The sequence below is a fragment of the Gadus morhua genome, chromosome 8, assembly GCF_902167405.1.
Source record: "Gadus morhua chromosome 8, gadMor3.0, whole genome shotgun sequence".
NCBI classification, from domain to species: Eukaryota; Metazoa; Chordata; class Actinopteri; order Gadiformes; family Gadidae; genus Gadus; species Gadus morhua.
The window spans coordinates 26,708,595-26,734,799 of NC_044055.1; the positions used below are offsets into that span (position 1 = coordinate 26,708,595).

Genomic DNA, 26,205 nt, shown 5'->3' on the forward strand with positions numbered 1-26,205 from the left:
TGTTTCTACCTCACTACCACCATTCTCTCTCTTCATCTCTGGGCTTGCGTGCGTGTCGGAAATTACGTCAGTCGCGGATATTAAAGGAAATAACATATAGAGGCTCAACACGTCAATAAAGTAGTGATCTGTAGGACTGTAAATGCAGAGGGGAAATTTATCAACACCATCCTCATCCATTATCTGTTACTCCCTTCTTTTGAAGTGCCAACACCTGTCTCCTGCCTTCAGCTGTCACTTGTTGCCACATTGTTGACAGAGAAAACCCAAAGTCCTTACAAAGGTCTGACTCCTAGATCTGTAAACATTAGTGGGCATGTGTGAAGTATGAATTGTCTTTTAAGTCATCAGAGCTGAGCCAGATGCTCAATGGCAAATTATGATAAATTGATCGAAGAGAACAGATCCTGAAACATGCCCTAACACGTCCTTTAGGCTCCCCATCTGGAGTGGCAAGCTGCCACTGCCCGCTCACACCTGTTGGCCATGAACAGACCTCGTCTTTTTCAGCAGACGGTCTCAGAGAAGTCACTTTACAATGACAGATTGGCAGTAAACTCAGCCAGATGACTGAACTCCCTGATGCTCCAACAGGGAATGTTGCAATGGGCAAAATGGGCATAAGATATAGTGCATAGTGTTTCTTAGAGAGTACCAAAACTCATGGAACATATCTTAAAGACTTGACGCAAAGTGATAGACATAGATGGAGATGATTTTGTTAATTTCTTTCTAGATCTCTCAGCTATCAATTGTTAAGCCATGTTTGCCCATATTTGAACACTTTATGATAAATGTCCAATCATATCTCCCTAGCCATGCCTCAACCAAACCCATCCACACAATGTTCATCAACCATGCCGGTGGGTGTCTGTGTCAGGTGTCCTCAGGGGCCTGTCTGTGGGATTTACTAGACCGGTAAGTGAATGTAGTGTATACGTTTGGTAAGGCAATGATCGCTGAAGGATTACTCCCCCAGGAGCTAAGCTCCAGCTAAAACAAACTCTGTTAGAGCCCTTCCCTGAGATAAACCACCCACTTCCTATGGAAGAAATCCCTGAAGTGACCATTTCTGCACTAGGAACAAGCTGGGACCCCAGAGCAGGAGAGCTATAGCATGACCCATGTTGCCCACAAAGATGCATCATAGATAATGGCTCCTATTGCAGGTTTTCGATGGAGGGATTGAATAACAGTTTCTATTGTTTTCTTTGTGGATATCCCATGTTGAAACATTTGGTGGTAGTGTTTTTCTATACAGAACAGCTCCCCTGCCATGTGTTGATATAATTTTAGAAAGCCCTCTTTAACCTTGGAGCAGAATTAGTGCTGCGCTGTGTCCACGTCAAATCACCACAGGAGGAACCACATGAGGCTGTGGTGATCCTATCGCCATAACCAACAACGCCCGCACGTAATTACACCCCAAAGGGAGGAGGAGGAGGAAAAGGAGAAGGAGGAGGATGAGAGAGCACATCTGTTACTCGGAAGCGAGGAGGAGTAGCAGGAAGCACACGTGAAACTCAGAGGAGTAGGTAGAGGAAGGGGAGGCGGAGGAGGAGAAAGAGGGAGAAGATGTATCTCAGAGGATAAAGGCCATGTGTAATTGAGAGGAGGTAGAGGAGGAGTTGGACAGGGGACAACAGATGCGTTGGTTGAAGTCGGTGAAAGTGGAATGGGCTGCTGCATCTGTGCTACTAGTATGGGGGGAGGGGGGGGGGGCTCGCTACCCCACCAGGTTAGCACAATGCAAAGGAAAAACAACACCAATCTTAGGTTAGGTTAACATTGTGACACAATAAAGTATGTCCCCCCAATGGACAAACTATTTTATTTTTCCAACAGGATTTTCAACATCAGAATCCCCCTCAGCCTCCCTGTCACATATTTATAGATTTGCATTTGTTATGTATTAACAATGGCTTCTTATTATCCAAAAACATCTCTGTATCTATGTGTGTCCCACAGTCTAATAGTCCATATCACAGCAATATCAGTGTGTGTGTATGTATGTGTGTATGTGTGTGTGTGTGTGTGTGTGTGTGTTTGTGTCAGTGTTTAACTTTGTGCATGTGTGTTTGACCCATTACATTAAGGACACTTAAATCACCTCCAAATTCTTCCACCAAAAAAAATTTAAAAATGAATGAATAAACGTTGTGAGCTGAGGCACCGTGTGCCTCAGCTCTGTTCCCCCAGGGCGAAAACGTTTCCACCCCTTTCCCTCTGCGCTTAAACAGTGAAGCTACACACCTTTACATTTCTAGTCAATTGAAAAGGTCATAACTTCTCCATTCTGCTTCCTATTCTTCAATTAAGCTAAAATTAATAATTGACCTCTTCATTCAAAGGTTTTAAAGTGGCTTAAGACAAAGGCTTGAAAAGGTTAAATACAACTATATACAAATAGAATACAACAATAGGCCTACACGGTTTTCTCCTTATAATTTTTGAGGAAAATATTAAATAGGATATAGATGTTCAATTGTGGTCGGCTTTTTCCCCCCCATCATGGGGGTCCAGATATAGGGTCAAGGGAGGTTACTGACCTATAAGGTGTAGACATGCAATATTTCTTACTTTTTAGTGTCAAGGCAAGACCATAAGATACCAGCAGTCATTCTAAACAAACCAAGGAGCTAACTTCACTGGGATCTGTTGATATTACAGGCAAATGGTTATGCGGTTATAGCAGATGCAAAACAAAAATGTAAAACTTTCTCGACGGATCGCAAGAATTTTCTGACTGAAAATAGGGTCACGTGTCCAAACACACTGGTATCGACTGGTTTATACAGCAGGAGCCTGAGAAGTCTCTGGGTGGGAAACGGCCAAAACCTGATTCAGCACGAAGACTTACTTACCTGCACTGCTGTCAGCATTTACTTATCAGTGGACAATGCAACTTGTTGACACAGGCTAATCATATTACATTTTCCAACTGCACGTAGATGAGAAGTAGATATCTCTGTTTGAGTATTTATATAAATTGATTTTAATGCTATTATAAGGTGCCTAAGGTGTCTAGAAGTACTGTAGTGTGGCACAATTCAACTGTTTCATTGCTTTCTCTCTACTTCTGTAGGAGACTCAATGTTAGGCCTACTGAATATAATTGATCAGCCGAATATAATTGATGAGCTATTTATATAGGTATACTAACCATTTCACAAATTAAATGTACAAATATAATTATGTAGATAGGTAGTTTGAAAGTTCACTGATAAAGTTAACATGGCTAAAATAATGTTGTACGCTTCCCTTTAGGAAGTTTAATAAGTCATCATGCTTTGCCAAAATGTTTCTAAATTGGTACCAAAGTAGAGTAAAGAATATGAGTGAAGCACTTGTTGATGGTGTGGGAGGAGGAGGAGGAAGGTGACGCCCCCAGAGGAGGACATGGAATGGAGAGCAGCTTCAGAAGTCACTCTAACTCTGGAGCAGGGACGACACGGACACCAGAGGGACTTTCTGTGGATCTACCGCTATTCGAGGATGATTTGCAATATCGGATCTATGACTCTTACTCACGTGGAATTATAACATTTTAAAATAGAAGGAATGCATATTTTCTTTGAGAAACTTATATTGTTGTTGTCGCTGATAGCACTGGCACAAGGTAAGCGACACGCGACCCTGCCATGATGGCTTTATCTTAACATACATTATATATTTTAACATGAAGGAGATATCTTAAGGTGACGGAAACTAAGCTAAGGTATTTTATTGTATCCATTCCGGTCGAAGTAGTGGTTATATAGTGGTTATATATATATATAATATTTGAGACATGGTCCCACACGAACGGTCCGACTTTGATTAGGTCTACATCACATTTCGAATCGCGCGCCAGCACTTTATCATTGGGATTTATTTTTTGCTGTTTTAATTTAATTCGCTACTTTATTTGAACTCGTTACTCTATCTTGATTCCTCACTTTTGAGACATCTGTTGAGATCGATAAGATATCTTATCAAATGATCAGTGTTTTCCTCCATGCCAAACGTCCAGAGACATACATCTGTTACACGCTGGTTAGTGCTGCCAGCGGACTAGTGATTGCTTCACCACTCTGTAAAGTGATGTAACTGTTTAAAGTCATGCAGCTTTGAGTCAGAACTATTTTTTGCAATGCTGTGTTAACTTACTAGCCAGATAAGGCCCATTATTTGAGACAGCTGCCCACTGGAAGCATATCTCTTTGCATTGACAACACATTGCTTCAGGTGAAAGACCATTTAGACCTGGCCTAAATGTCTTTTCCTTTTGTGGATACGTAAAATAAACTTTCCAAACTCGGTTTTTTTTTTTACCTGAAACTACTTTTACGTCACATGAATCGTTTATTAAAGCTCTTGTCGTGAAATAGCAGCCCTGTAATTACTTTTAATTCTTAGGCCTAAAATGCTTCAATCCCACCGAGGCGTGTCTGAACGATGGAAAGTGTGAGGGGACACCGGACGGCAATTGGGAGTGCAAGTAAGTTTAACATCTGAATTTTAACACTAAACAGTTTGCAACAATTTGTCATGAACATTTCGACTCATGGTCCTTGAAAGCATAAGTTCCAGAACTAGTCGAAACGTCTGGAGGACAGGGATCAATGCATGTGTTTGTGTGTATGTGTCTGCCTGCCTTCACCCCTCTCTGACAACCGTCTCTCTCTCTCTCTCGCTCTCGCTCTCGCTCTCTCTCGCTCTCTCCCTCTCTCTCTGCCTTAAATCTTGTTTTTCTTTTCTTTCACGGAGCGACAGCTGGGGTTGCCAGAAGCTTGGTGGTCATTGTTCTCTCCTGCCATTAATTCTGTGTGACTAATCTGGGTGAGGCTTCCCAGAGAGACCCTCACAGCCTCGCCCCGCCGCCCCCCCTCCCCACACACACGCACACACACGCACATGCGCACACACACATCCTTCCCTTTCTCTCCTGGGATTTTGTCCCCACTTCAACAGCCCTCAACACTCCCCTCTATTATAAAAATCCTCACCCCCTGTCCCTCTCTCTCACTCTCAGCCCCTGTCTCTCTCTCACTCTCTTTCCTGGTCTCTATCTCACTCTCTCTTTCTCTGTCTCTCTCTGTCTCTCACTCTCTCCCTGTCTGGCTCACTCTCTCCATGTCTGTCACTCTGTCCATCTCTCTCTCACTCTCTTGTACCTCCCTGTCAACCTCCCATTCCCTCTGACCGATGGTCGGGCAAAGTGAGACTTAAGCCACCACAACGTCCTATTAAACATGGTGATTGGGTTAAGTAGCTTTCTTCAGTCCTGCGCTTTGTGAAGAGATGAGCGGGAGAAGCAGGCTCTTTGTTTTTGTGCACTCTGCTTGGTGTGTTTTTGTTGAGCTTCTATTGGGCTTCATTGCCACAACAATGCTCTCATTCAGATTGATATTTTTTAATGCCGCAGTGAGATTATGAGGTGATATTTGACAATTGTCAGTTTAGATATATGTAGTGTGGAATTTTTTTGTCTTTTTATCATGCATTCAGGATGAATTTATTACACATTATTTCGACATCCTACACTACCAGACCAGATCACCTTCTGTTAAAGGGAATGCTTATCTGGACACTAAGGCCCACCTACTATTGTATGACCACCAAAGGTTTGAATAATAAAAAGAAAATTGTCAATAGTTCAATGTTTTAACTGTACAGCTAATGTTCTAATGCCGTAAAGCGGATGGGCTTAAAATACTTGCACAAATATAATGATAGAAGAAACAGGTCTATATTACGCCACTCAACACAGTGGCGTCTTCTATCACACATCGCCTCCAATCAAAACATGCCGCTCTTTAGGCGGCAGGTTTTGATTGTTCCTTTGCAGGTCAAGTAAGTGCTATAGAATGCATCCGTTTTATATCGTACAGCAAGAGAAGGATCTTCAAATGGCATGCAAGGAATTCCATCTCCTCGCCTTTGGCATGGGCCATAAAGATGTTGACTGTTTAATCTCCAAATAAATTAGATTATTGCCTCTTTGTATCGCTGAAGCCGGCTGCAAGTCCGCAGACAACATGGCAAGGACTAGTTAAGCTAATGCAGACCATTTTCTTTATATAAATATAAAAGATATTTAAAGGACCAAACCTGCTCCCGGCCAAAGAGATGACAAGTCAAGATAATTGATTCTCCATTTTTTAATGTTGTTCATCCCATGCCTTGACAATGTTGGCTTATTTATGATTTCCCATGATGATGATGATGATGATGAGAGACTTGTTTTAATATAGCTATAAAACGCTTGTTTGTGTGCTTGCTTGCGTGCATGCCTTGCATGGATGTGCATCCTTGTGCATCACTAGTCGGATAACAAGCAGCCCCATTCCTTCACCCAGTCTGGCATGTGTAGTGATGGCTGACTGCTACAGCAAACATTCCCCCTGGCATCAATGAAAGTGGGCCCTTCTCCCAGGTTGGGGGATCATTACAATGTACCTATGTTCTGGGGACTGATGAGTCCATCCTACTCCCCCTCTTTCCCTCCACCTCGTTCCATTCAGATTCATAAACCCGCCTCCAAGCGGCCCAGGGGGGAAGAAAAGGTGCCGTATCTGATCTCATCATCTGATGTTTATCATACGAGACAGACTGCGTGAGCTATCTCTTTATGGACTGCTTACTGTAGGAGAGCTACAGAAGGAGAAAGTCTAGTCAGTGTGGAACGTCAGCTCTGTGGATTAGTGGTATCTGACCCTCTCAGCAGTGAAGCTGCCACGAGAAATCACACAGATTTCAATCATACTGGTTGGTACGTTGGGGATATCGTTTTTTGTATTCAATGGGTGTTTGTGTATTTGTCAGAGTCGCAGACAAACAAACACGCACACCTCCCTGTGTCATTGAGCCGGACCACCTGTTTGTGGAGCACCTGTCTTTGGAGCGCAGTGTAGTGACCACATACTCCTACAGCAGTAGTTGTGCAACACATTATACCCACTATTACCTGTGGCCTCTGCCCCATTCAGCTGCAAACAAAGACAGCTTTACCCCGCTAGTCAGCCAGCTGCCCTTTCAGAGCTCAGTCACTCTCACTGCTAGAATACACACACACACGCACACACACAAACACACACACACACACACACACACACACACACACACACACACACACACACACACACACACACACACACACACACACACACACACACACACACACACACACACACACACACACACACACAGAAATTCTGCATTTTCTTTAACAAAATGGTCCCAATTTTCAAGGTATCCAGACAGCACAATCAAGGAGCCGAGGCAGCTGTGCAGATCATAAGACCGATATAGTTACTAGAACATACACAGACACACACACACATGCACACATACTGTGCTGCTCTCAGGCTAAACTCCAGTTCTAAACAAGGTGACAGTTAAGTCCTAAACTTTAGAAACTTCGGTCTGCGTGCATGCCTTGCATGGATGTGCATCCTTGTGCATCACTAGTCGGATAACAAGCAGCCCCATTCCTTCACCCAGTCTGGCATGTGTAGTGATGGCTGACTGCTACAGCAAACATTCCCCCTGGCATCAATGAAAGTGGGCCCTTCTCCCAGGTTGGGGGATCATTACAATGTACCTATGTTCTGGGGACTGATGAGTCCATCCTACTCCCCCTCTTTCCCTCCACCTCGTTCCATTCAGATTCATAAACCCGCCTCCAAGCGGCCCAGGGGGGAAGAAACGGTGCCGTATCTGATCTCACCATCTGATGTTTATCATACGAGACAGACTGCGTGAGCTATCTCTTTATGGACTGCTTACTGTAGGAGAGCTACAGAAGGAGAAAGTCTAGTCAGTGTGGAACGTCAGCTCTGTGGATTAGTGGTATCTGACCCTCTCAGCAGTGAAGCTGCCACGAGAAATCACACAGATTTCAATCATACTGGTTGGTACGTCGGGGATATCGTTTTTTGTATTCAATGGGTGTTTGTGTATTTGTCAGAGTCGCAGACAAACAAACACGCACACCTCCCTGTGTCATTGAGCCGGACCACCTGTTTGTGGAGCACCTGTCTTTGGAGCGCAGTGTAAGTCCTAAACTTTAGAAACTTCAGTCTCTCCGTTATGTTACAGCCTTTTGAGAGTCCCATCAAGCCTGTGACCTGTTCCCAGCCCCTCAAAGCATGCAGTAGTACTGCTCATTACAGACATTGTCACAAACACACGCACACACAGGTCCCTGGGGGAGTGCTTGTTCCCATGGTTTGACTTGGTAATGGTAGTAAATAAACAGTGTCCCTAATGAGCTGTGCTGTGTCCAGATGGATTGAAGACCGGTCAGCTCCCATGGATGATTAGAGGAAGAGAGGAGGACGGTCGGATGGACGGTGGCAGGGAGAGACCAGGGGGGCTAGGTCGCCCCCTATAATTTGAGTTTGGTTCTCAGATCTGGTCCGTGTGTACCAAAGGGTTTTGGCACAAAACCCTTGATTTAACAACCTATTTTGTTTTTCAGCAATCTAATTCCCCAAGCCCAGGGTTGTTTGTGTATGTTTGAGGTATTTTTCAGCCTTTAGTTTTCTTGCATTGCGGTACAGATTTGCGTCAATGTTAAGAAAGAGCCCAACCTTAAGAACACTTGCTGGGCAGTTTAGGTATGAGAAAAACAAAAAGATAAACTTCCTCCCCTTTTAACTCCCTCAGGCCATACCTTTTAAAGTTCCGACTAGACCAAAGGAAAATTAGTGTAGCCGGGCGGCCAACAGCCAGGAAATGAGAAGGAAAATGGGGGAGCAGTGGGGCCCACAGATAGAAAATAAGAAAAACACAAACGCACCAGACAAAGGGTGAAAAAACACGTTCACCTTATCAGCTTGGACAGTTTGATACCGTTTATATAGACACAAAACCAACATGATGAATTCTGGTCACTGCCATGGAAAGAAAGACCAAACAGCAGCAGGTCGTTTCTGCTTCAAATAAAGGGACAATTATTGTCCTACAATGGCAAAGTGCAGTAACTACGCCAACATTGAAACTGAGAAAAATGCCTTCAAAGTATTCATACTGGCCGGCCAAACCTGTTTCAGGTACAATGGTGATACTCTCAATTAATACCTTTATAGGAAGAAAAATAGTTTTTGTCTCAAGACAAAGAAGGTGTTATAAAACCCATTTTCAGTCTGAACTCAATTTTGACAAAATACGTAGTTACTGCACTTTGCCTTTGTAGGGCAGAATAGTCATGATTTAAAAGTCCCCCCAAAAAAAACCGACCAATAAACCTATTTGTAATGGATCCATAATAGCCCTGCTTTTATTGTCCCACAGTGCTTAAGTGTGCTTCTCACAATAGTAATGGAATAAAAACCTATAGACAACTTAATTCACAAAGCCTCTTACTGGGCTACAGGAATGGTTCTCCCAGTTTGTTTATCTACAGTGTAACATATGTAACCTAGATCTGCTTCAAAGAGCCCTATCTCTTTCTGTGTGTCGTGTGACCCCATGAAGAGGCAGATGGCAGATTGGCCCAATACGGCAGAAAGCCCCCCTTATATTCATTTTCCCTGAGCTAGGCCTGGCTCGGGGTCATATGTCACCACAACATCTGCTGAGGGGCTCCCCATCGTGCCGACCTGTTGCCACGGGTAACAGAGGCCGCCGCACGCCGCAGCAGCAGTCCCAGCGCAGCGCGGAGCTAGAGAAAACATACTGGAGAACAATAGTAGTGGGGCCGCACTCTGAGGAGATGACAGATCATAACAGTTTAGTATCAGTAGATGATTGTCTCACACACAGTCGGATGAACCCCCCTCATCCTCACACCTGATGTTTGCTCAGCTCCTGATTTGTCCAACACTGATTATCTTGCTGGCCGTTCAGTTTACCTGCTGCTGCTGCTCTAACCCTACACTGCTGAGATTATCCCCGGCCTGCTCTGAGCTCTCTCTTGTTGGAGCAGCTGCTATGCTTATTTGTTCTGCGCAAAGTCACGTCTCTTTAAATCAAAAAAGGAAAAGAAAAAAAGCCTTAATGAATGCCTTTTGTCTTAATCCCCCCTATTTAAAGGGGTCTGAGGTATATACAGGCGATTAAATGCCCTATAAAAGCGTCTGCGTACGCGGGGCTGCCCGGCGACCACCCTTTATTCTTTGGGCGCCATACAGGTCAAAGAGCCAACTATAACCTTGTGAAGCGCGAGCTGTGGTGGACATAGAGCCTCACTTTCCCGTGAGCTTGTTTGCAGAGAGCCTTCACGTGGACCTGCGGGGGGGGGGGCAATCTAGACTTTGTGTTTGTCTTTCGGATCTAGAGGGCTAGGTGGGTGAGGTGCCCTGAGTGCGGTTGAAAACCTGGTGTTACTTTTATGGCGGAGCTGTAAAGCGGCAGTCAGCCCGCTCCATTGATGTTTTCTTTGTGCAGAGAGAATGGGAGGGGGTAAGGGTGGGAGACGAGGAGGGGGTTCAGTTTGAGACAAACACCAACATTCCTTCTGAATCATTAGGCCCTCACTCCACTGTACTCTACATTACTCTTCCTCTACTCTACCGTACCCTACCTTACTCCTCGTCTACTCTAATGTACTGTACTCCACCTAAAGTTTCTCTAATACTATACCCCCCTCTACGTGTGTGTGTGTGCGTGCGTGCTTGCGTGCGTGCGTGCGTGCGTGCGTGTGTTTGTGTGATGGCTGTCCACCAAATAAAAAGTTATGTAAAATACTCAACAAATAATGAGGAGAAATTGGATGATAAGTGGGCAACGAGGCAAAAGACGAAGAGGAATATAAAGAGGAAGAGTGGACACAGGATGGGAGGAGAGGAAAGGGGAGGGGCTACTGCCCTCCGCCTCGAAAGGAAAAAAATCTCTGTCTGTCTCCCCCTTTTTCTGTCTCTTGCTCTCTCTCTTTATGTCTCTCTGTATCTCTGTTGGTATCTCTCTGTCTCTCGCCCCGCCTCTCTTTCTAGTTGTCTTTCTCTCTCTCCCCCTCTCTCTAGCTATTGTATCTTCGCTCTCTGTCCCCTTCACTTCTGGCCTGTTGATAACTCTCGTGCTGTCCCCAAATCAAACAAATCTCTTATAAAACTGTCCCTCAAAATTTCATCAAAATGAATTATTTTCCCCCTCTAAATTTGCTGGTGGGGGAGGGAGGGGGGGGGCAGTGAGTGAGGAGTAGACTGGAGAAAGAGAGGAGGGGGGAGGGAGGGAGGAGGGCAGCAGCTGCCATGGCCGACTCATTAACATGCACACCTGGTCCCTGGCCTTTTTCCAGCACACTCTTGCACCCCCTCACGGGCCCAGCCGTCACCGCCACCACCGAGGGGTCCTCACTGGACCCCCCTTCCTCTCCCTGTCAACATTGCTACACTGAAAACATTACGATGCACCTCCACCTTTGACATCATCACCACCCAGCATGCTCCTGCTGTCATGTGAGAGAATGAGGATGATCTCCAGGGTTCAGGAATGCAGCGGAAAGTGAATTCCTTCACCTTATGCATATCAGGATTCAACGCTGCCACACGCTTCAACGATCAGGTCTTATTTATTTAAACTTAATGCATTAAACAAACAAGCCTTGCTAGGTTGTGTGGGGTTTGTGTGTGTGTGGTGCTACTTCACAGAACAGCTGGGCTGGTGAAACCACAAAAGTACACCACTGCTTTTTATTTGAGGTTCAGAGAAGGTTGTTCACTACGTTGTTCTGGTCCCGGCTGGGGGCCGTACGGAGGGGTTTGGGGGTGTGGGGGGGCCGTACGGAGGGGTTCTGGGGTGGGGGACGTAGGGAGGGGTTCTGGTCCCGGTTGGGGGGATGTGGGGGCCATACGGAGGGGTTCTGGTGTGGGGGCCATACGGAGGGGTTCATGTTAAGACTTCATCATCCCCTCAGATTCGATTACTTTATTGATACCAACCCGAAAATTGTTTCTTTTAACATTGATCCCTTCACAAGATCATAGAAAACTGAATAAAGAGTAAATTAATAAGAAACAAATATAAAGCACAAAAACAAAAGTGACGAAAAGATGGAAAAAAAAGGCTAAACATTTAGTCTAAATAATAGGAAACAAATATACCAAAAGATGAAGTAAATAAATGGGAATATAAACGCATGCTCCCATATGGTACCCATACAATAAACACAGTTCTGAAGCTCCTCATGGGAATTCTGGGGTGTTCACACACAGTCCCAGGCTCCTGTGTCTGAGGCAGCCTCTCCAGTAGTTCAGAATAACGGGTCTCACAGCAGTGGCTCACAGCGGAGGCTGGGAGCCGCGGCGCTTTGAAGCCGCCACAATGTTAGCTTGCAGCTCAGACATGGGACAGACACAGCCTTGTCCTGTGGATGAATGAGCAGTGACAATGGGACCAGAGGGGGACGGTCTCAGGCCTTAAAGCTGGGGGGGGGGGGGGGGGGGGGGGGGGCTTATTGTAGCTGGCTACTCCTGTTTAACCTTTTTTTCCTTTCTAATTTTGGAGAAAAACGGGATTACTGACAGGAATTCGTGGCTGATATGTTTTCGGCTGGGTTTAAAACGCTGTAAACAGAGGTGGATTTGTTGCCTTCTTTTGTTTTGTACTGAAAAAAACATTGTCGGCCACCCAGCGTTGCTGTGGTGACAGCCTTTTTTTTTTCTAAAATGTGGAATATGGGAATTTGACAGAAAGAGAGTGGGGGGGGTTCCCCTGACATGCTCTCAAACCTGAGCAACCTACTGGCCTGCCTGTCTTCCTGTCTGCGTGTGTGTGTGTGTGTGTGTGTGTGTGTGTGTGTGTGTGTGTGTGCTCGTGTGTGTGTGTGTGTGTGTGTGTGTGTGTGTGTGTGTGTGCGTATGTGTGTGTGTGTGTGTCTGTGTGTGTGTGTGTGTGTGTGTGTGTGTGTGTGTGTGTGTGTGTGTGTGTGTGTGTGCTCGTGTGTGTGTGTGTGTGTGTGTGTGTGTGTGTGTGTGTGTGTGCTCGTGTGTGTGTGTGTGTGTGTGTGTGTGTGTGTGTGTGTGTGTGTGTGTGTGCTTATGTGTGTGTCTGTCTCTATGTCTCTGTCTCTGTCTCTCTGGGAAGCTCTTGCTGGGGGCGTCAGTGTTTATGGCTAAAACACAACCTGTGAGAAACATCACAAGAGTGCTTGCCCCATCCTCATACTCCCATCTAATCCTTCCATCTATCCCAGCCTCTCTTGTGTTTTACGGCCCGGGACACATTTTGTCAGGATGGGGTCACTGTAGGGATGAATGCCCCCCTGGCTGCATAGTTTCTCATGGCTGTGTTGCTGGTTGTAAAACAAACACAGAGAGACACAGCCTACTGACCCTGGAGGCGCTTTCAGACCAACCACCAGTTAGCTAGGCTACCATTGGTTAGCACAGGCCCTGTGTTTCCCATGCAATGGAGCTATCACAGGCTGACCATTGTGTCCTCTGAAGACCCTTCATCCTCCATGGGTCTGACTCTGTTCATGTGTAAGCCAGGCCAAAAGAGACAGCTATCTCATTTTCCTTTATCCTCCCCCTTTTAAGTAATGTGATAACAAAGCTGCAACATCCTTGTTATGTATGACCCAACGACCGGAAAATGCTACAAACTCAAATCAGTAGCATTTGTGCACATTTAGAGCAACCTCCTTTAGAGCAGCTCAAAATCACATTTAGAGCAACCTCCTTTAGAGCAGCTCAAAATCAAATCACTTTCAAGTGGCTTTTGGATAAAGAAAAGCCTTGTCGAAATTGAACACCTACCACCAGCCAATGGTGGATAGAGTTGACCATTTGCCAGTTACAAATAGTGATTGTTTACGACATAACATGTAAGTATATGGGTAACACATAATTTTGAAATAGTTTCCTTGGCCCGCTGATTTTCCTCTCTGGTTAGTTAGTAAGTGAATTCTGGACCCTGGATAGAAACATCTGCCAAATGGCTCAATGTAACAGTTTAGTCGCTCCATCCTTGGGCTGTCTGACCAAACCTTCCCTGTTCCTCTCAGGTGCAGCGAGGGATACGTGGGTAGCCACTGCCAGGTCCGCAACCCCTGCACCACGGGGCCATGCATGAACGGAGGCGTGTGCAGCTCTGTGCCGCACGGAAACACGGTGGACTTCAGCTGTGCCTGCAGGCCGGGCTGGGCCGACCCTCACTGCACCACGCCGACCGACGCCTGCTCCAGCTCGCCGTGCCAGAATGGAGCAACCTGTGAGCCCGACGGCCTCCGGACGTACCGCTGCCGCTGCGCCCCAGGGTGGTCCGGTAAGAGATCATTAGGTATCGCTAGGAGTACCTGTTGATACTAGGGCTGGCACCAATACATCATGTCAAACTTCAGATATTCCTTAGGTTTCGAAATTAATTATATATTAATTATATTGATATTCAGTGAAGAGAAAAAGTCCATTCAATATTCAGTGCAAAAATGTTACTGCCTGTAAACGTAGCAGGTGGAGGTAACTGCTGCAGGATCGAGTTTTTATCAACTGATTGTTTTAAAAGTGGTTTAAATGGTAAAAACAGATGTGGTATTAAATAACGCAAAATGGCAAAACATCAGTATCCAGTCAGTGGCTTTAGGATCATCTCATCAGTCCAAGTTTCTTAATACAGAGACTCCATTAACACATATCTGAACTAGACGGTCTCTCAAGAAGTCAACGTCCCCATCCACAAGTCCTCTGTCCCTCTGTGTAGAACGAAATTAACAAACTGATAAAGCATTAACTGTACTGTACTCTACAGCTCAGCAGAGGTTTCTAATAGACAAACTTAAATAGCGCAGGGTTCGAAATGTGACCTGTGTGAAGTTGGTTCCCTATGGAACCAAAACATTAATGACATTTATTTATGCGGAATTGTGCAGGAAAAGTGGCCATGAATGAAGGTTGCTTTTGATGCAGGTTGCCCTGTTTCAAATTGTTCTTATGAATTTGGTACTTTATTTTATAAGAGCTATCACTTTAAGCTTTGTTTCGGCAGATATTGTGCCAATTGCTTTGGCTTATGAATTTACATTGTGGACCTTCTCTTAAATGTGGACACAACTACAGTCCATATTGCCTGACCTATATGTGAACAAAAAACATAGAAGATTAAATCTTGTATGATACAGAAAGCATGGGTTGGCATAGTCCTTGACTTGATACAGCTTACAACCAGAGGAAATAATCAGATCAATCTAAACATTACAGTAGGTTGTTTTAAGATGTGATCTATGGAAACATAGGCCAAGGGCTCCGGAAGACTTTCTAAAGTTAGATGATGGAAAAGAAGGACGATAAGACAGAATAAGGGAGAAAAGAGGGATAAGAGTGAGAGAGGATTGGAGTGAGAGAGAGACACACAGAGAGCTAAGAGCCATTCAGTCTTATATTTCACAACAGAGGATGAAGGATGTTTAATCTTCTCCAGGTGTGGTGTGCCAGCAGGCCAACCCCTGTGCCTCCAACCCCTGCTCTAACGGCGGGCAGTGCGTTCCACTGCAGTCCCAGTACTCGTGCACCTGCACCCCGTCCTTCTACACTGTAAAAAATAAAATGTTGGGCAAACTCAAAATTGCAAGGCAACTTACTGCAATACATTTTTGAGTTTTGAGCCCATCAAAAACGTGATTTTCTTCTTTAGACAAACTTGAAAGTTAGAGTTATACCAACTAAGATTTTTATATTTTACAAACTCAAAAAAATAAGTCAGGGGTGTTAACTTAATATTTCAAATTAAGGTTAATATTATTAAAAAAAAAAAAAAACATTTCAAAGAATGCAAAACGAGTTTTAAGTTCACTTTATTCAAATGAATAATTTGAAACTTCCATTTTACATTGCTGAATGCCAGTCAGCAATAGAACAAGCAACATGTAGCTAGTTCAGCAACAGAGAATCGCTGTCTAAATGCAGCAAACCAAAGTGCAGAACAAGTTTGACATTATGGTCAAACTTGTTCTGCACGAGACGGGAGCCCAGGTTAAACGGTGACGCAACTCTCGTGCCTCATACACCGCACGATCCCGAGAGCTGCCATTATTTAACACACATCCAGAACACACAGCGCACCGCACACCCAACCAACGGACATGCAAGTCTCGGTAACGGTGGCGGCAACACTACGCACAATAAACAACACACAAACAATAAAGACCCCAAAACCGTTAACCCAACTTAACCTAACAGAAACAAATTGACAAATGGCAATAAACCCCCTTTTTCCCAACCGGCATCACGAATACCCAGACTCCCCGGGGGGTAGTGTCGAAATGCGCATGCGCACCGTAGTTGGCCCAGCCTCAGACAGAGTCTGACTTAAACCCGTGTGTCTTGCTAACAAAGAGACTACAGTGAGCCCAACTCTTGACCCAAAACGCAACATTGTTGGTTGGACTAAATTGCATTGCACAGTTGTACATGAATACTTAATGTTTTATATTCATTTTACTCAGAAATCATAATGAGACCAACAATTTTGAGTTTTCGTTTTTACAGTGTACGGCCAGACCTGCCAGAAGGACGTCAACGAGTGCGCCCAGAGCCCACCGCCCTGCCACCACGGGGGTGTGTGCGTCAACGAGGTTGGCACGTACCGCTGCCAGTGTCCCGCCGAGTACACAGGCGCGCGCTGCGAGAGACGCTACATGCCCTGCAGCCCCTCGCCCTGCCACAACGGGGGCACCTGCGTCCAGAAGGGGGACGCCAGCTACGAGTGCACCTGTGTTCCAGGTACGTCAAGGACCCTCCATCATGGAGTATCAATGATATATCTGTCGCAAAACCTTGACCTTTTTGTATAATGTATGATGCTTTTTTTTTGGATATGTTATCTGTGAACATATAGTAAAATCTCACATACATGTCAGAAATGAACATCACCGTAGATGTTCGAGCAGAAACACTGGTCAACTGGTCCGAGTTTCCACACGATGTCATAAGCTAGGCTTCTCCTGGATTTACGTGTGTGTGTGTATTGTGTGTGTATTGTGTGTGTGTGTGTGTGTGTGTGTGTGTGTGTGTGTGTGTGTGTGTGTGTGTGTGTGTGTGTGTGTGTGTGTGTGTGTGTGTGTGTGTGTGTGTTTGTGTGGGGGGACGGACGTGTGTTGTATGCCTGCGTGTGAGAATAAGAGGTACCGGAAGGCTTTCAGTCTTATCGTAAGGAAATGGTCAAAAGACAACATCCCCTTCCAGCTCCCTCGCTAGTTCTTTGGTGTCTGCGTCCTGCTGTTAGTTACATTACAGCAAGCTGTATGTATTCGCAGAGAATAGAGTAGAAATCAATTAATGTAATAACTATAATGTGATTGTTTCTTTATGACCTCATACCATCTTACTCACACCCTTGTCTTACCTAACCCGGGGATTTTCTTTCTCATCTTTAATGTAGTTATTCAGTTATGAATTTAAATTGACATTTCACATTATGCCACACAATGTAGCATAGTGGTTGGCAGTTGTGAAGCTCAGGAAGGCGTTTCAAGGTTACTTAACCTTAGAAAGTGTGTAAATGTTACCACAAGAGAGTAGGGACCCCTTCTTCCCAGGGTAAGAACTCAACGGTTAAAACATACCCAACTGTGGAGTAGTTTCACTTCCTTGCTCTTACTATGGAAAGTGTTTTGCTGAAACCATAATAGATGGTTTGTTAGTGTGTCTGTGGTACCTTCACATAATACCCCAATGGGCTGGTTCAGTTCCGGCTTGAAGGTTACAAGTGCCTAGACTCTTTATGTGACTGCATAGTAGAGCTGGGCGATTAATCAAATTTTGATCGCGATTTTGATTTTATCATCAAACGATCATAACGATTTTTCTTTTCTTATTACTTTTTACATTAAATGTTTATGGCACAGCTGGATACATATCGGTACATTATTTTAGGTTTGAACATTTTTTATTTTACCATTTTGTGTATTTTTTTAAGGCCAAATTTCAAAGTTCTCAGTTACAAAGTGTTTTTTGGGAGAGAATAAATACTTCATGTTTTTTAACTCCAAAAATAATCGTTAGAATAATCGTGATTTCAATATTGACCAAAATAATCGTGATTATGATTTTTTACATAATCGAGCAGCCCTACTGAATATCTTGGGCAAGATTTCTTCATATCTTAGGTCATGAATGTTATCATCTGCTTGAGAGGGGCGCCACACAAACCTGTGCCTGCCGACACTTTGTCCAACCCTGTATTGTGAATGTACCCGAAATAATCCAATATTACTACTAGGGCTGGGCGATATGACGATATCATACCGTGGACGATATGAAAGTGTCTACCGGGAGAGATTTGGCCATATCGTTTATACCGAGAGAGAAAAAAAAAAAAACTTGACTTGAAAAAAAATCTCATTTGTATTGAAGAAACAGTTCTCTTTTTACCACCAGCTATTTGCACAGCACATAACTTTATTTTATAAGTGTATAATTAGTATTTAAAATATTTGTGTGATGCTGTGATTTTTATTTTATATTACACTGCACTGACTGATAGCCAGGCAGGTGTGAAGAACACCTTTAAAAAAAAATGTTATTTGTATTGAAAAAACAGTTCGATGTTTGCACTATATGACACTGCAGTTAATGACAGATTGTTCGCTACTTACTCCTTTGTAAGCATGGAAATTCAAGTTCAAAATAAAAGAAAAAACTGATCAAATGTGAAGTATGGTTATTTTAAGCCATTTATTATTTTAATTTACTTCAAAAATACCATATCGTGATATATATCCATATCGTGATATAAAATTACTCATATCGTGATATATGATTTTGTCTATATCGCCCAGCCCTAATTACTACCCACAATGCCGTTCGACATACGTTTAAGAAGCATCGCTGTTTCTTTCCTCAACCAGGTTTTTCTGGAAAGCATTGCGACCAAAATATCGACGATTGCCCTGGCCATCAGTGCCTTAATGATGGATTGTGTGTGGATGGAGTCAACACCTACAACTGCCAATGCAAACCAGAGTTCACCGGTATGTACCTCTCATCTTAGAAACCCTCTTCCCTTTGTAACGCTACCCTTAGAAACCCTCTCCCCTTAGGAACCCTCTCCCCTTAGAAACCCTATTCCCTTTGTTACTCTACCCTTAGGAACCCTCTCCCCTTAGAAACCCTCTTCCCTTTGTTACCTCCCATTAGGAACCCTCTCTCCTTAAAAACGTGCTCCCCTTGAAAACCCTCACCCCTTAGAAACACATTTTTAATGCAATATTCAGAAAATGAAAACATGAAAATCCTTGCAGGATCAACTTCTTTGCTTCCACACGCATCATTTCAACCCCATCTCACACTAAGTGACCAATTTTAGTAGTTAAATCATTTGTAGAAATCATGCAAATGAACTCACTTTTGGTGTACACTGTTTAAAGGCATGGTTCTACATGGTCTAAAACCTTTCTATTTCCATAATGTCCATGTTTTGGATGGAGTCTGACTACCCTCTTGCCTCTGTGCTGCAGGCCAGCAGTGCACAGAAGATGTTGACGAGTGCCAGCTGATGCCCAACGCGTGCCAGAACGGAGGCACATGCCACAACACCTACGGCAGCTACCAGTGTGTGTGCGTGAACGGCTGGACCGGGGATGACTGCAGCGACAACATTGACGACTGTGCGAGCGCCGCGTGCCACCAGGGCTCCACCTGCCACGACCGGGTCGCCTCCTTCTACTGCGAGTGTCCGCTGGGACGCACAGGTAGGAACCGGTCTGGTTTCTACTTTCTATATTTGGACTTTATTAAGAAGCATCTCATTCTTCTAACAGCTTCTAAAGAGTAAAATATTAAAGTACTTTATATAAATATGTTATTCTCTCCCTCCCTCTCCGTCTCCCTCTCTCTCTCACCCTCTCCTTCTCTCTTGCCCCTCCGTCTCCATATGTATCTCTCCCTCCCTCTCTCCCTCACCCTCTGTATCTCCCTTATCTCTCCGTTTCTCTCCTTCCCTCTCTCCATCTCCCTCTCTCTCTCCCTTGCCCTCTCCATCTCTCTCGCCCTCTCCCTATCCCTATGTATCTCTCCCTCCCTCTCTCCCTCACCTACTGTATCTCCCTCTCCCTCTCCCTCTCCATCTCTCTCCTTCCCTCTCTCCATCTCCCTCTCCCTCTGTATCTCTCCCTCTCCATCTCTCTCTTCTTCCCTCTCTCCCTCTCCCTCTGTATCTCTCCCACTCCCTCTGTATCTCTCCCTCTCATTCTCCCTCCCCATATCCCTCTCCCTCACCATCTATGTCTCTTTCCCTGTCCCTCTCCATCCCTCTCTCCTTTCTACCCTCTCCCTCTCCCTCTGTCTCCCTCCCTCCTTCCTCCTCCCGGGTACCAGGACTGCTGTGTCAGCTGGATGACGCCTGCATCAGTAACCCGTGCCAGAAGGGTTCTAACTGTGACACCAACCCGGTCAACGGGAACCACGTGTGCACGTGTCCCCCGGGCTACGTGGGCGCCTCCTGCGACCGGGACGTGGATGAGTGTGCCCTAGGTACAATTCACCTGGAGCCAATCAAATCCAAAACAATGGCCATTGATACAACAGATATTATTATTTTTTTATATATATAAAGAATATATTATTTTCAGAATTGATTATCTACAGATTAATCGTTTAGTCTAGAAAATGTCATTAATAATATAAAGTTTGACATGCCCTGAGCAGCTTGTGACCACGGTACCATGCGCTCGTTTTTACAGTGAATGTATCGCAATGGCGAGGCGCACACAGCTTTGGCCTTGTTCTGTTAATATTCTAGAACACTCAGGATGCTCCAGCGGGAGAGTTGGAGCTCTTTATCTAAATAATATCATATTATGAATATATATCTATATCATATAATAGATATTATCATGGCCAAAAGCTGTGTGCGCCTCCAGACGATATTATGAATCTCAAAAGAGTGCGTCGGGTTCTCAGACTTCTCTGGTTCCACATCAATCTGAAGTAAACTGAACCGCGGCATGGAGGAGAAAGGGATTGTTGCCCACGATTGTTGGCCGCGATTATTTCCCGCCGGAGCCCAGTTGCCCGCTGCCGAGGCACCACCGCCTTGGCAGCGGGCAACAGGCAGCGGCGAGGCACCACTCTCTGCGGCGGTGTTGCCTCACGGCGGTGGTGCCTCAGCAGCGGGCAGCGGGCAGCGAGGCTCCGGCGGGAGACAATCGCGGGCAACAATCCCTTTCTCCTCCATGTCGCGGTTCATGTACTTTAGCGAGTCAAAGCCAAAGTTCCTTTCCCCCAATTCCTTCTCAACCATGGCTGAGATAACCCCCACTAGTCTCGTTTTGGAAATACCAGAGACGTCAGAGAACCAGACGTGTTATGCACCATAACAACAACAGCAGAACGGTTATCCAAATAACAAAGAAGTTTCCAACACTTGCCTTACAGTGTGTGTATTAACACACACACAGATGCGGCGCTCGCACTGTCGTAGCTCATTGTCTTTTTGGCGGTCCAATTTCTCTGGGCGTGCAAAGCAGAGAAAAGGGGAGCTAACATGTCCCCGTATGACGGCATACAGGGAAAATTCCAAATCGGCCCGTCTGAGCTTTGTTTTTTCAAAGGCAGAGCATGATACCTAGAGCTTGTTTTACACCTAATGCCATTTCTAGCTACTGGGGGACCATAGGCAGGCAATGGGAACTCATATTAATGTTAGAAAACCTCATAAAGTGACATTTTCATGCCATGGGACCTTTAAGTAAATCACTTCCCATGGAAATGTCAGAATATACTAAAACTATAAATTACACTTTAAATTTACACTTTTACGCTTATGGTATCTATTGAGTCCTCATTACTCAGTGTGTTCCTCCAGGCTCCAACCCGTGTGAGCACGCTGGGAAGTGCCTGAACACCAAAGGATCCTTCGAGTGCAAGTGCCAGCCGGGCTACGTGGGCGCACGCTGCGAGCTGGACATCAACGAGTGCATGTCCAACCCCTGCCTGAACGAGGCCACCTGCCTGGACCAGATCGGCTACTTTCACTGCATCTGCATGCCAGGTAGGTGGCGCCTCCAATCCCTTGGATCACCTAATAGTGCTAGAGGACAGGCCTTTTTTCGTAGTTTTTAGTCTTTTAAAAAAAAAATATCCATTACTGCCGTAATTACAACTGTCTTATCTTGGTTGAATGGTTGTTTTGTTAGCTTAACCGCTGCTCCTCTGTCTCCTCTGTCTCCTTGACGATGGCTAATTGGCAAACAGGCTACGAAGGCCCGTTCTGCCAGATCAATATAGACGAGTGTGCCAACAACCCCTGCTACAACAACGGCCTCTGCATCGACAAGATCAATGCCTTCCAATGCCAGTGCCCCACTGGTGAGCCACACACTTTGGTATGGGGGAGGGAGGGAGGGCTGGTAGTGGCTGGGGAGGAGGTGGTGGTTGGGAGGTGGAGGCCAAAGGGGAGCAGTAGTTTCTTTCTTGCTATCTTTCCTTCTTTTTGCTATTCTCTCTTAGTTTCTCCTCTTTTGGTCCGTCTGTCTTTCTATTTGTCTTTGCCAGAAGCAGACGAAAGTGTGCCATGTGATTGTGCACACGCATATACACAGACACACAGTGATACCCACACACACACACACACACACACACACACACACACACACACACACACACACACACACACACACACACACACACACACACACACACACACACACCCTCAGCTATCCCAGTGGGCTAATGGTTAATCCTAGCCTGAGGCAGGTTCGTGCAGGCCAGGCTTGCCCAGAATGAAGACAGCGTTAGCAAGAAAAGGAAAAATAAATCTATACGGTAAAGCTTAGACGACTTTGGACTTTAAACACCTTTCTCTCATCCCTTCTCCAGTCTGATGAGAGTGCACTTTAGTAAAGTTGGGTATTGTATGTATACTTTTGTTTCATGATACCACTAGTATCATATAAATGTATGGCAGTGATCTAAGTTGGTGCATGTGTTCTTGTGGTGTGATTCTCCCTGGCTCAGGCCAGGGAGAATTTGTTGTAGTTTTCTTTTTCTTTGGGTCTTTTCTACGAGAGATTCCTCTGGAATTACACCGTTTGTAGGAAAGACAGGGTGTTAATGCTTTGTTGGGATGGTGGAATGTAGCCAGTGAATAGAGCGGGAACATTCCGAGAATGAATGAACCAACAGAGAAGGAACACTCATCACCTCATCACATCAGGGACTACTGTTGCTCTCAACTGAATGGTTGATATGAAGGAGAGGAAGAAAAAGATTGTGTTCTTTTTCTTTTTTTGTATAGGAAAATAGTGCAGCTCAGAGTTAGGGCAGATCAAAGCATGCGGGTGAAGCAAGGCAGCCTTAACCCTGTTGAGGGAGGGATTAATGCAGAGGGGATGAAGGGTGCTACAAGACGCAACATAACAGACTAGTAGCACCCCCTGAACACCCAAGTGTGTGTGTCCTTTAGAGGGGACCTGAGGGGGGCCATGGCGCTGAAAGTAGTTTTTGGAGGGAAAGTTGTGGAATTAGGGACGGGTGTGTGTGTGAAGGGTGTGCGTGTGTGTGTGTGTGTGTGTGTGTGTGTGTGGTTGTGTGTGTGTGTGTGTGTGTGTGTGTGTGTGTGTGTGTGTGTGTGTGTGTGGAGGGTGGTGGGGGTGGGGGTCCTGTTGGGAAAGGGGGTCAGTGAGTTTTGGAGGAGCACAGATGGTTATAGCAAAGGAAAAGTAAGGGTGTGTGTGGTTTGGGTTTGTATGTGTGTAGGCATTTTACACTGCCAAGCCAGTTAGGTCGCAGCTTGGCACGCCCGGCAATTTCCCCTTCTTGCTTGTGTAAAACCGAGGGGTAAAATCCCCCGTCGTCACAGAGCCGGCTTTCTTGGTTCACTGGAGATGGCAGGGCTACGCACGGAGAGAGCAGACCTCTTTAGAATAACTTGCATGCTATGAATGTTTTTATTTCCTTATGATTCAAGAGACTTGCATGCAAGAATGAGTATACATCTGAGTGTAGGCTACAAACGCAATTAACTATTTACAAGTACAAAAACGTCAACATATTCTTCAGTCTCTCCAGTTAGAACTACTCTAGTTGATATCGCTGCATTGTCTCTGTCTAGGCAACGCAGCAACCTCTACCCAAGTCCCGCTCCTGGAACCACGGAGCTGTCTAACCGCCAATGTGTGTAGGGTCCAGGAGGGTAGATTGGGGTTCTACTTCAAGCCGGCAATTTACTAGTGTAAACGCGGGGACCATGCAGGGAAAATATCGTGCATAAGAGGGGCATATTTGGCAGTGTAAAAACATTTTGTGAGTGGGTGGATGGGGGGCTATATGGTTTGTGTGTGTGTGTGTGTGTGTGTGTGTGTGTGTGTGTGTGTGTGTGTGTGTGTGTGTGTGTGTGTGTGTGTGTGTGTGTGTGTGTGTGGGTGTGTGTGTGTGTGTGTGTGTCTGTGTGTGTGTGTGTGTGTGTGTGTGTGTGTGTGTGTGTGTGTGTGTGTGTGTGTGTGTGTGTGTGTGTGTATGTGTGTTGAAAAGGAAGTGTTGTTGGTGTCCCCTCATTGCTTTTTTCTTGAGATGTAAATTCTGTTGGTCACTGTTGTCAAGGTTTGAGATTCGGCTCCCGTGCTTTTTATGTCTGTATGCGGCATCGCCATGGAATCCCTGCTGGGATTTATTGAAATGCTTCAGAGAGGCGGAAGCTAAAGTCCCCTTTGGTGGCCGGGTTGGACGGCTTTAGACCCTGTAGACCATGTAGTGTTGTGTAGACCATGTAGGTTTGTGTAGACATATAGGGTTGTGTAGATCCTGTAGGGTTGAGACGACCCTGTAAGGTTGTGTAGATCCTGCAGGTTTGTGTAGACCTTGTAGGATTGAGTTGACCCTTTAGGGTTGTCAAGACCATGCAGGGTTGTGTAGACCATGTAGGGTTGTGAAGACCATGTAGGGTTGTGTAGACCCTGTAGGGTTGTGTTGACCATGTATGGATGTGTAAACCATTTAGGGTTGTGTAGATATTCAGGGTTGTGTAGACCATGTCGGGTTGTGTAGACATTTAGGGTTGTGCAGACCCTGTAGGGTTGTGTAGACCCTGTACGGTTGTGTAAACCCTGTAGGGTTGTGTAGACCATGTAGGGTTGTGTAGGCATTTAGGGTTGTGTAGTCACAAAGACAATGACATGTCTTTGTGTGTGTTGTGTTGCTGGTGTGCATGGTGTCTGAGCATGTATGTGTGTTACTGGTGTGTTGACATTTGTGTGTGTGTTATGTTGTTATTGGTGTGTGTGTGTGTGTGGTGTGGAAAATTGACACTTTTGCGGAATCTGGTTTAATGGAAAACAACCATAATAAGACACACTGGCAACATTTAGCAAGCAATGGGTCCATGACGGAGACATAAGAGAAGATACAGATGATGTACAGAGAGTTGTACCTCTGTAGGGTCCATGACTGAGACATCAGAGAAGATACAGATGGTATACGGAGAGGTGTACATATGTAGGGTCCATGACTGAGACATAAGAGAAGATACAAATGGTACACATAGAGGTGTACGTCTGCGTACCTTCCTGGCCACCTGAACAGTGATCTGCGCGACTAAACCTCCCCGAGAGCCACGTTAGCTTAGCATCAAACACACAGACGTTTCCTCACAGGCTTAGTGACAACGGAGCCCGGCACCAACCACCTGTGTGTTCCCGTAGAGGGGGGGTGGGGGGCCCTGAAGCTCTATCTCTTCATCAAACCCCTCCCACTCCACACACGCACGTCACACACACTCACGCACACACAAGCACACACTAAAACACACACACACACACACACTTCCTCTGATTAGGATCCTCAAGGTCTGAATGCCAACGAGAAGTTTAGTTTAGTTTATTTGTTTATAGTTTTGTGGACAGTCCCCTTTGAGAAGGAGCAGCTTTAGCCTATTTGGCTAATTTCCAGCTGTAGTCCCCAGTCAGTTGTCAGTAGGCAACCTACAATACATAACAGTAAAACAAATTAGAAAAAAATACATTACATTTATAATTACAGCAGGCCTGAGCAAAAAGGGGAAAAAGCATACAAACATATTGCACACAGTTGGAGCAAGAACAAACAGGCAAGCACAGATGATGGCAATGATATCAAGGCAGTTCATGCAACAACAACACAAACACACAGGAAACAAGGGAAAATAGGCCACATAGATCACATTGAAAGCACATAGGGCAGAACATGCAGGCAGGTAGCAGAGATGGAGCGGCAGCAACAATGACTAAGACTATGTCACATCAAACACACACATCACGTCTGACAGAAGTTAATGTGTGCAATTATAGTTGTCGGACAGCCATGTTTT

General features: G+C 45.2%; 1 protein-coding gene across 4 annotated transcripts in view; it reads left to right on the plus strand.

The window, feature by feature from the left end:
• Nucleotides 1-3,407: 3,407 nt before the first annotated feature.
• notch1b (notch receptor 1b) overlaps nucleotides 3,408-26,205 on the plus strand; it is a 53,854-nt gene continuing 31,056 nt past the window's right edge. For 2 of the 4 annotated variants that reach the window (XM_030363127.1, XM_030363130.1), the window contains exons 1-9: nucleotides 3,409-3,619; nucleotides 4,399-4,480; nucleotides 13,934-14,193; nucleotides 16,413-16,646; nucleotides 18,773-18,895; nucleotides 19,382-19,615; nucleotides 20,241-20,396; nucleotides 21,730-21,915; nucleotides 22,119-22,232. In XM_030363127.1, the coding sequence (XP_030218987.1) occupies nucleotides 3,562-3,619; nucleotides 4,399-4,480; nucleotides 13,934-14,193; nucleotides 16,413-16,646; nucleotides 18,773-18,895; nucleotides 19,382-19,615; nucleotides 20,241-20,396; nucleotides 21,730-21,915; nucleotides 22,119-22,232 (1,447 nt within the window). In that variant the 5' untranslated portion in view covers nucleotides 3,409-3,561. Of the gene's footprint in view, nucleotides 3,620-4,398; nucleotides 4,481-13,933; nucleotides 14,194-15,345; nucleotides 15,453-16,412; nucleotides 16,647-18,772; nucleotides 18,896-19,381; nucleotides 19,616-20,240; nucleotides 20,397-21,729; nucleotides 21,916-22,118; nucleotides 22,233-26,205 lie in introns of all 4 variants that reach the window. The other 2 variants (XM_030363131.1, XM_030363128.1) reach the window with 2 other exon arrangements.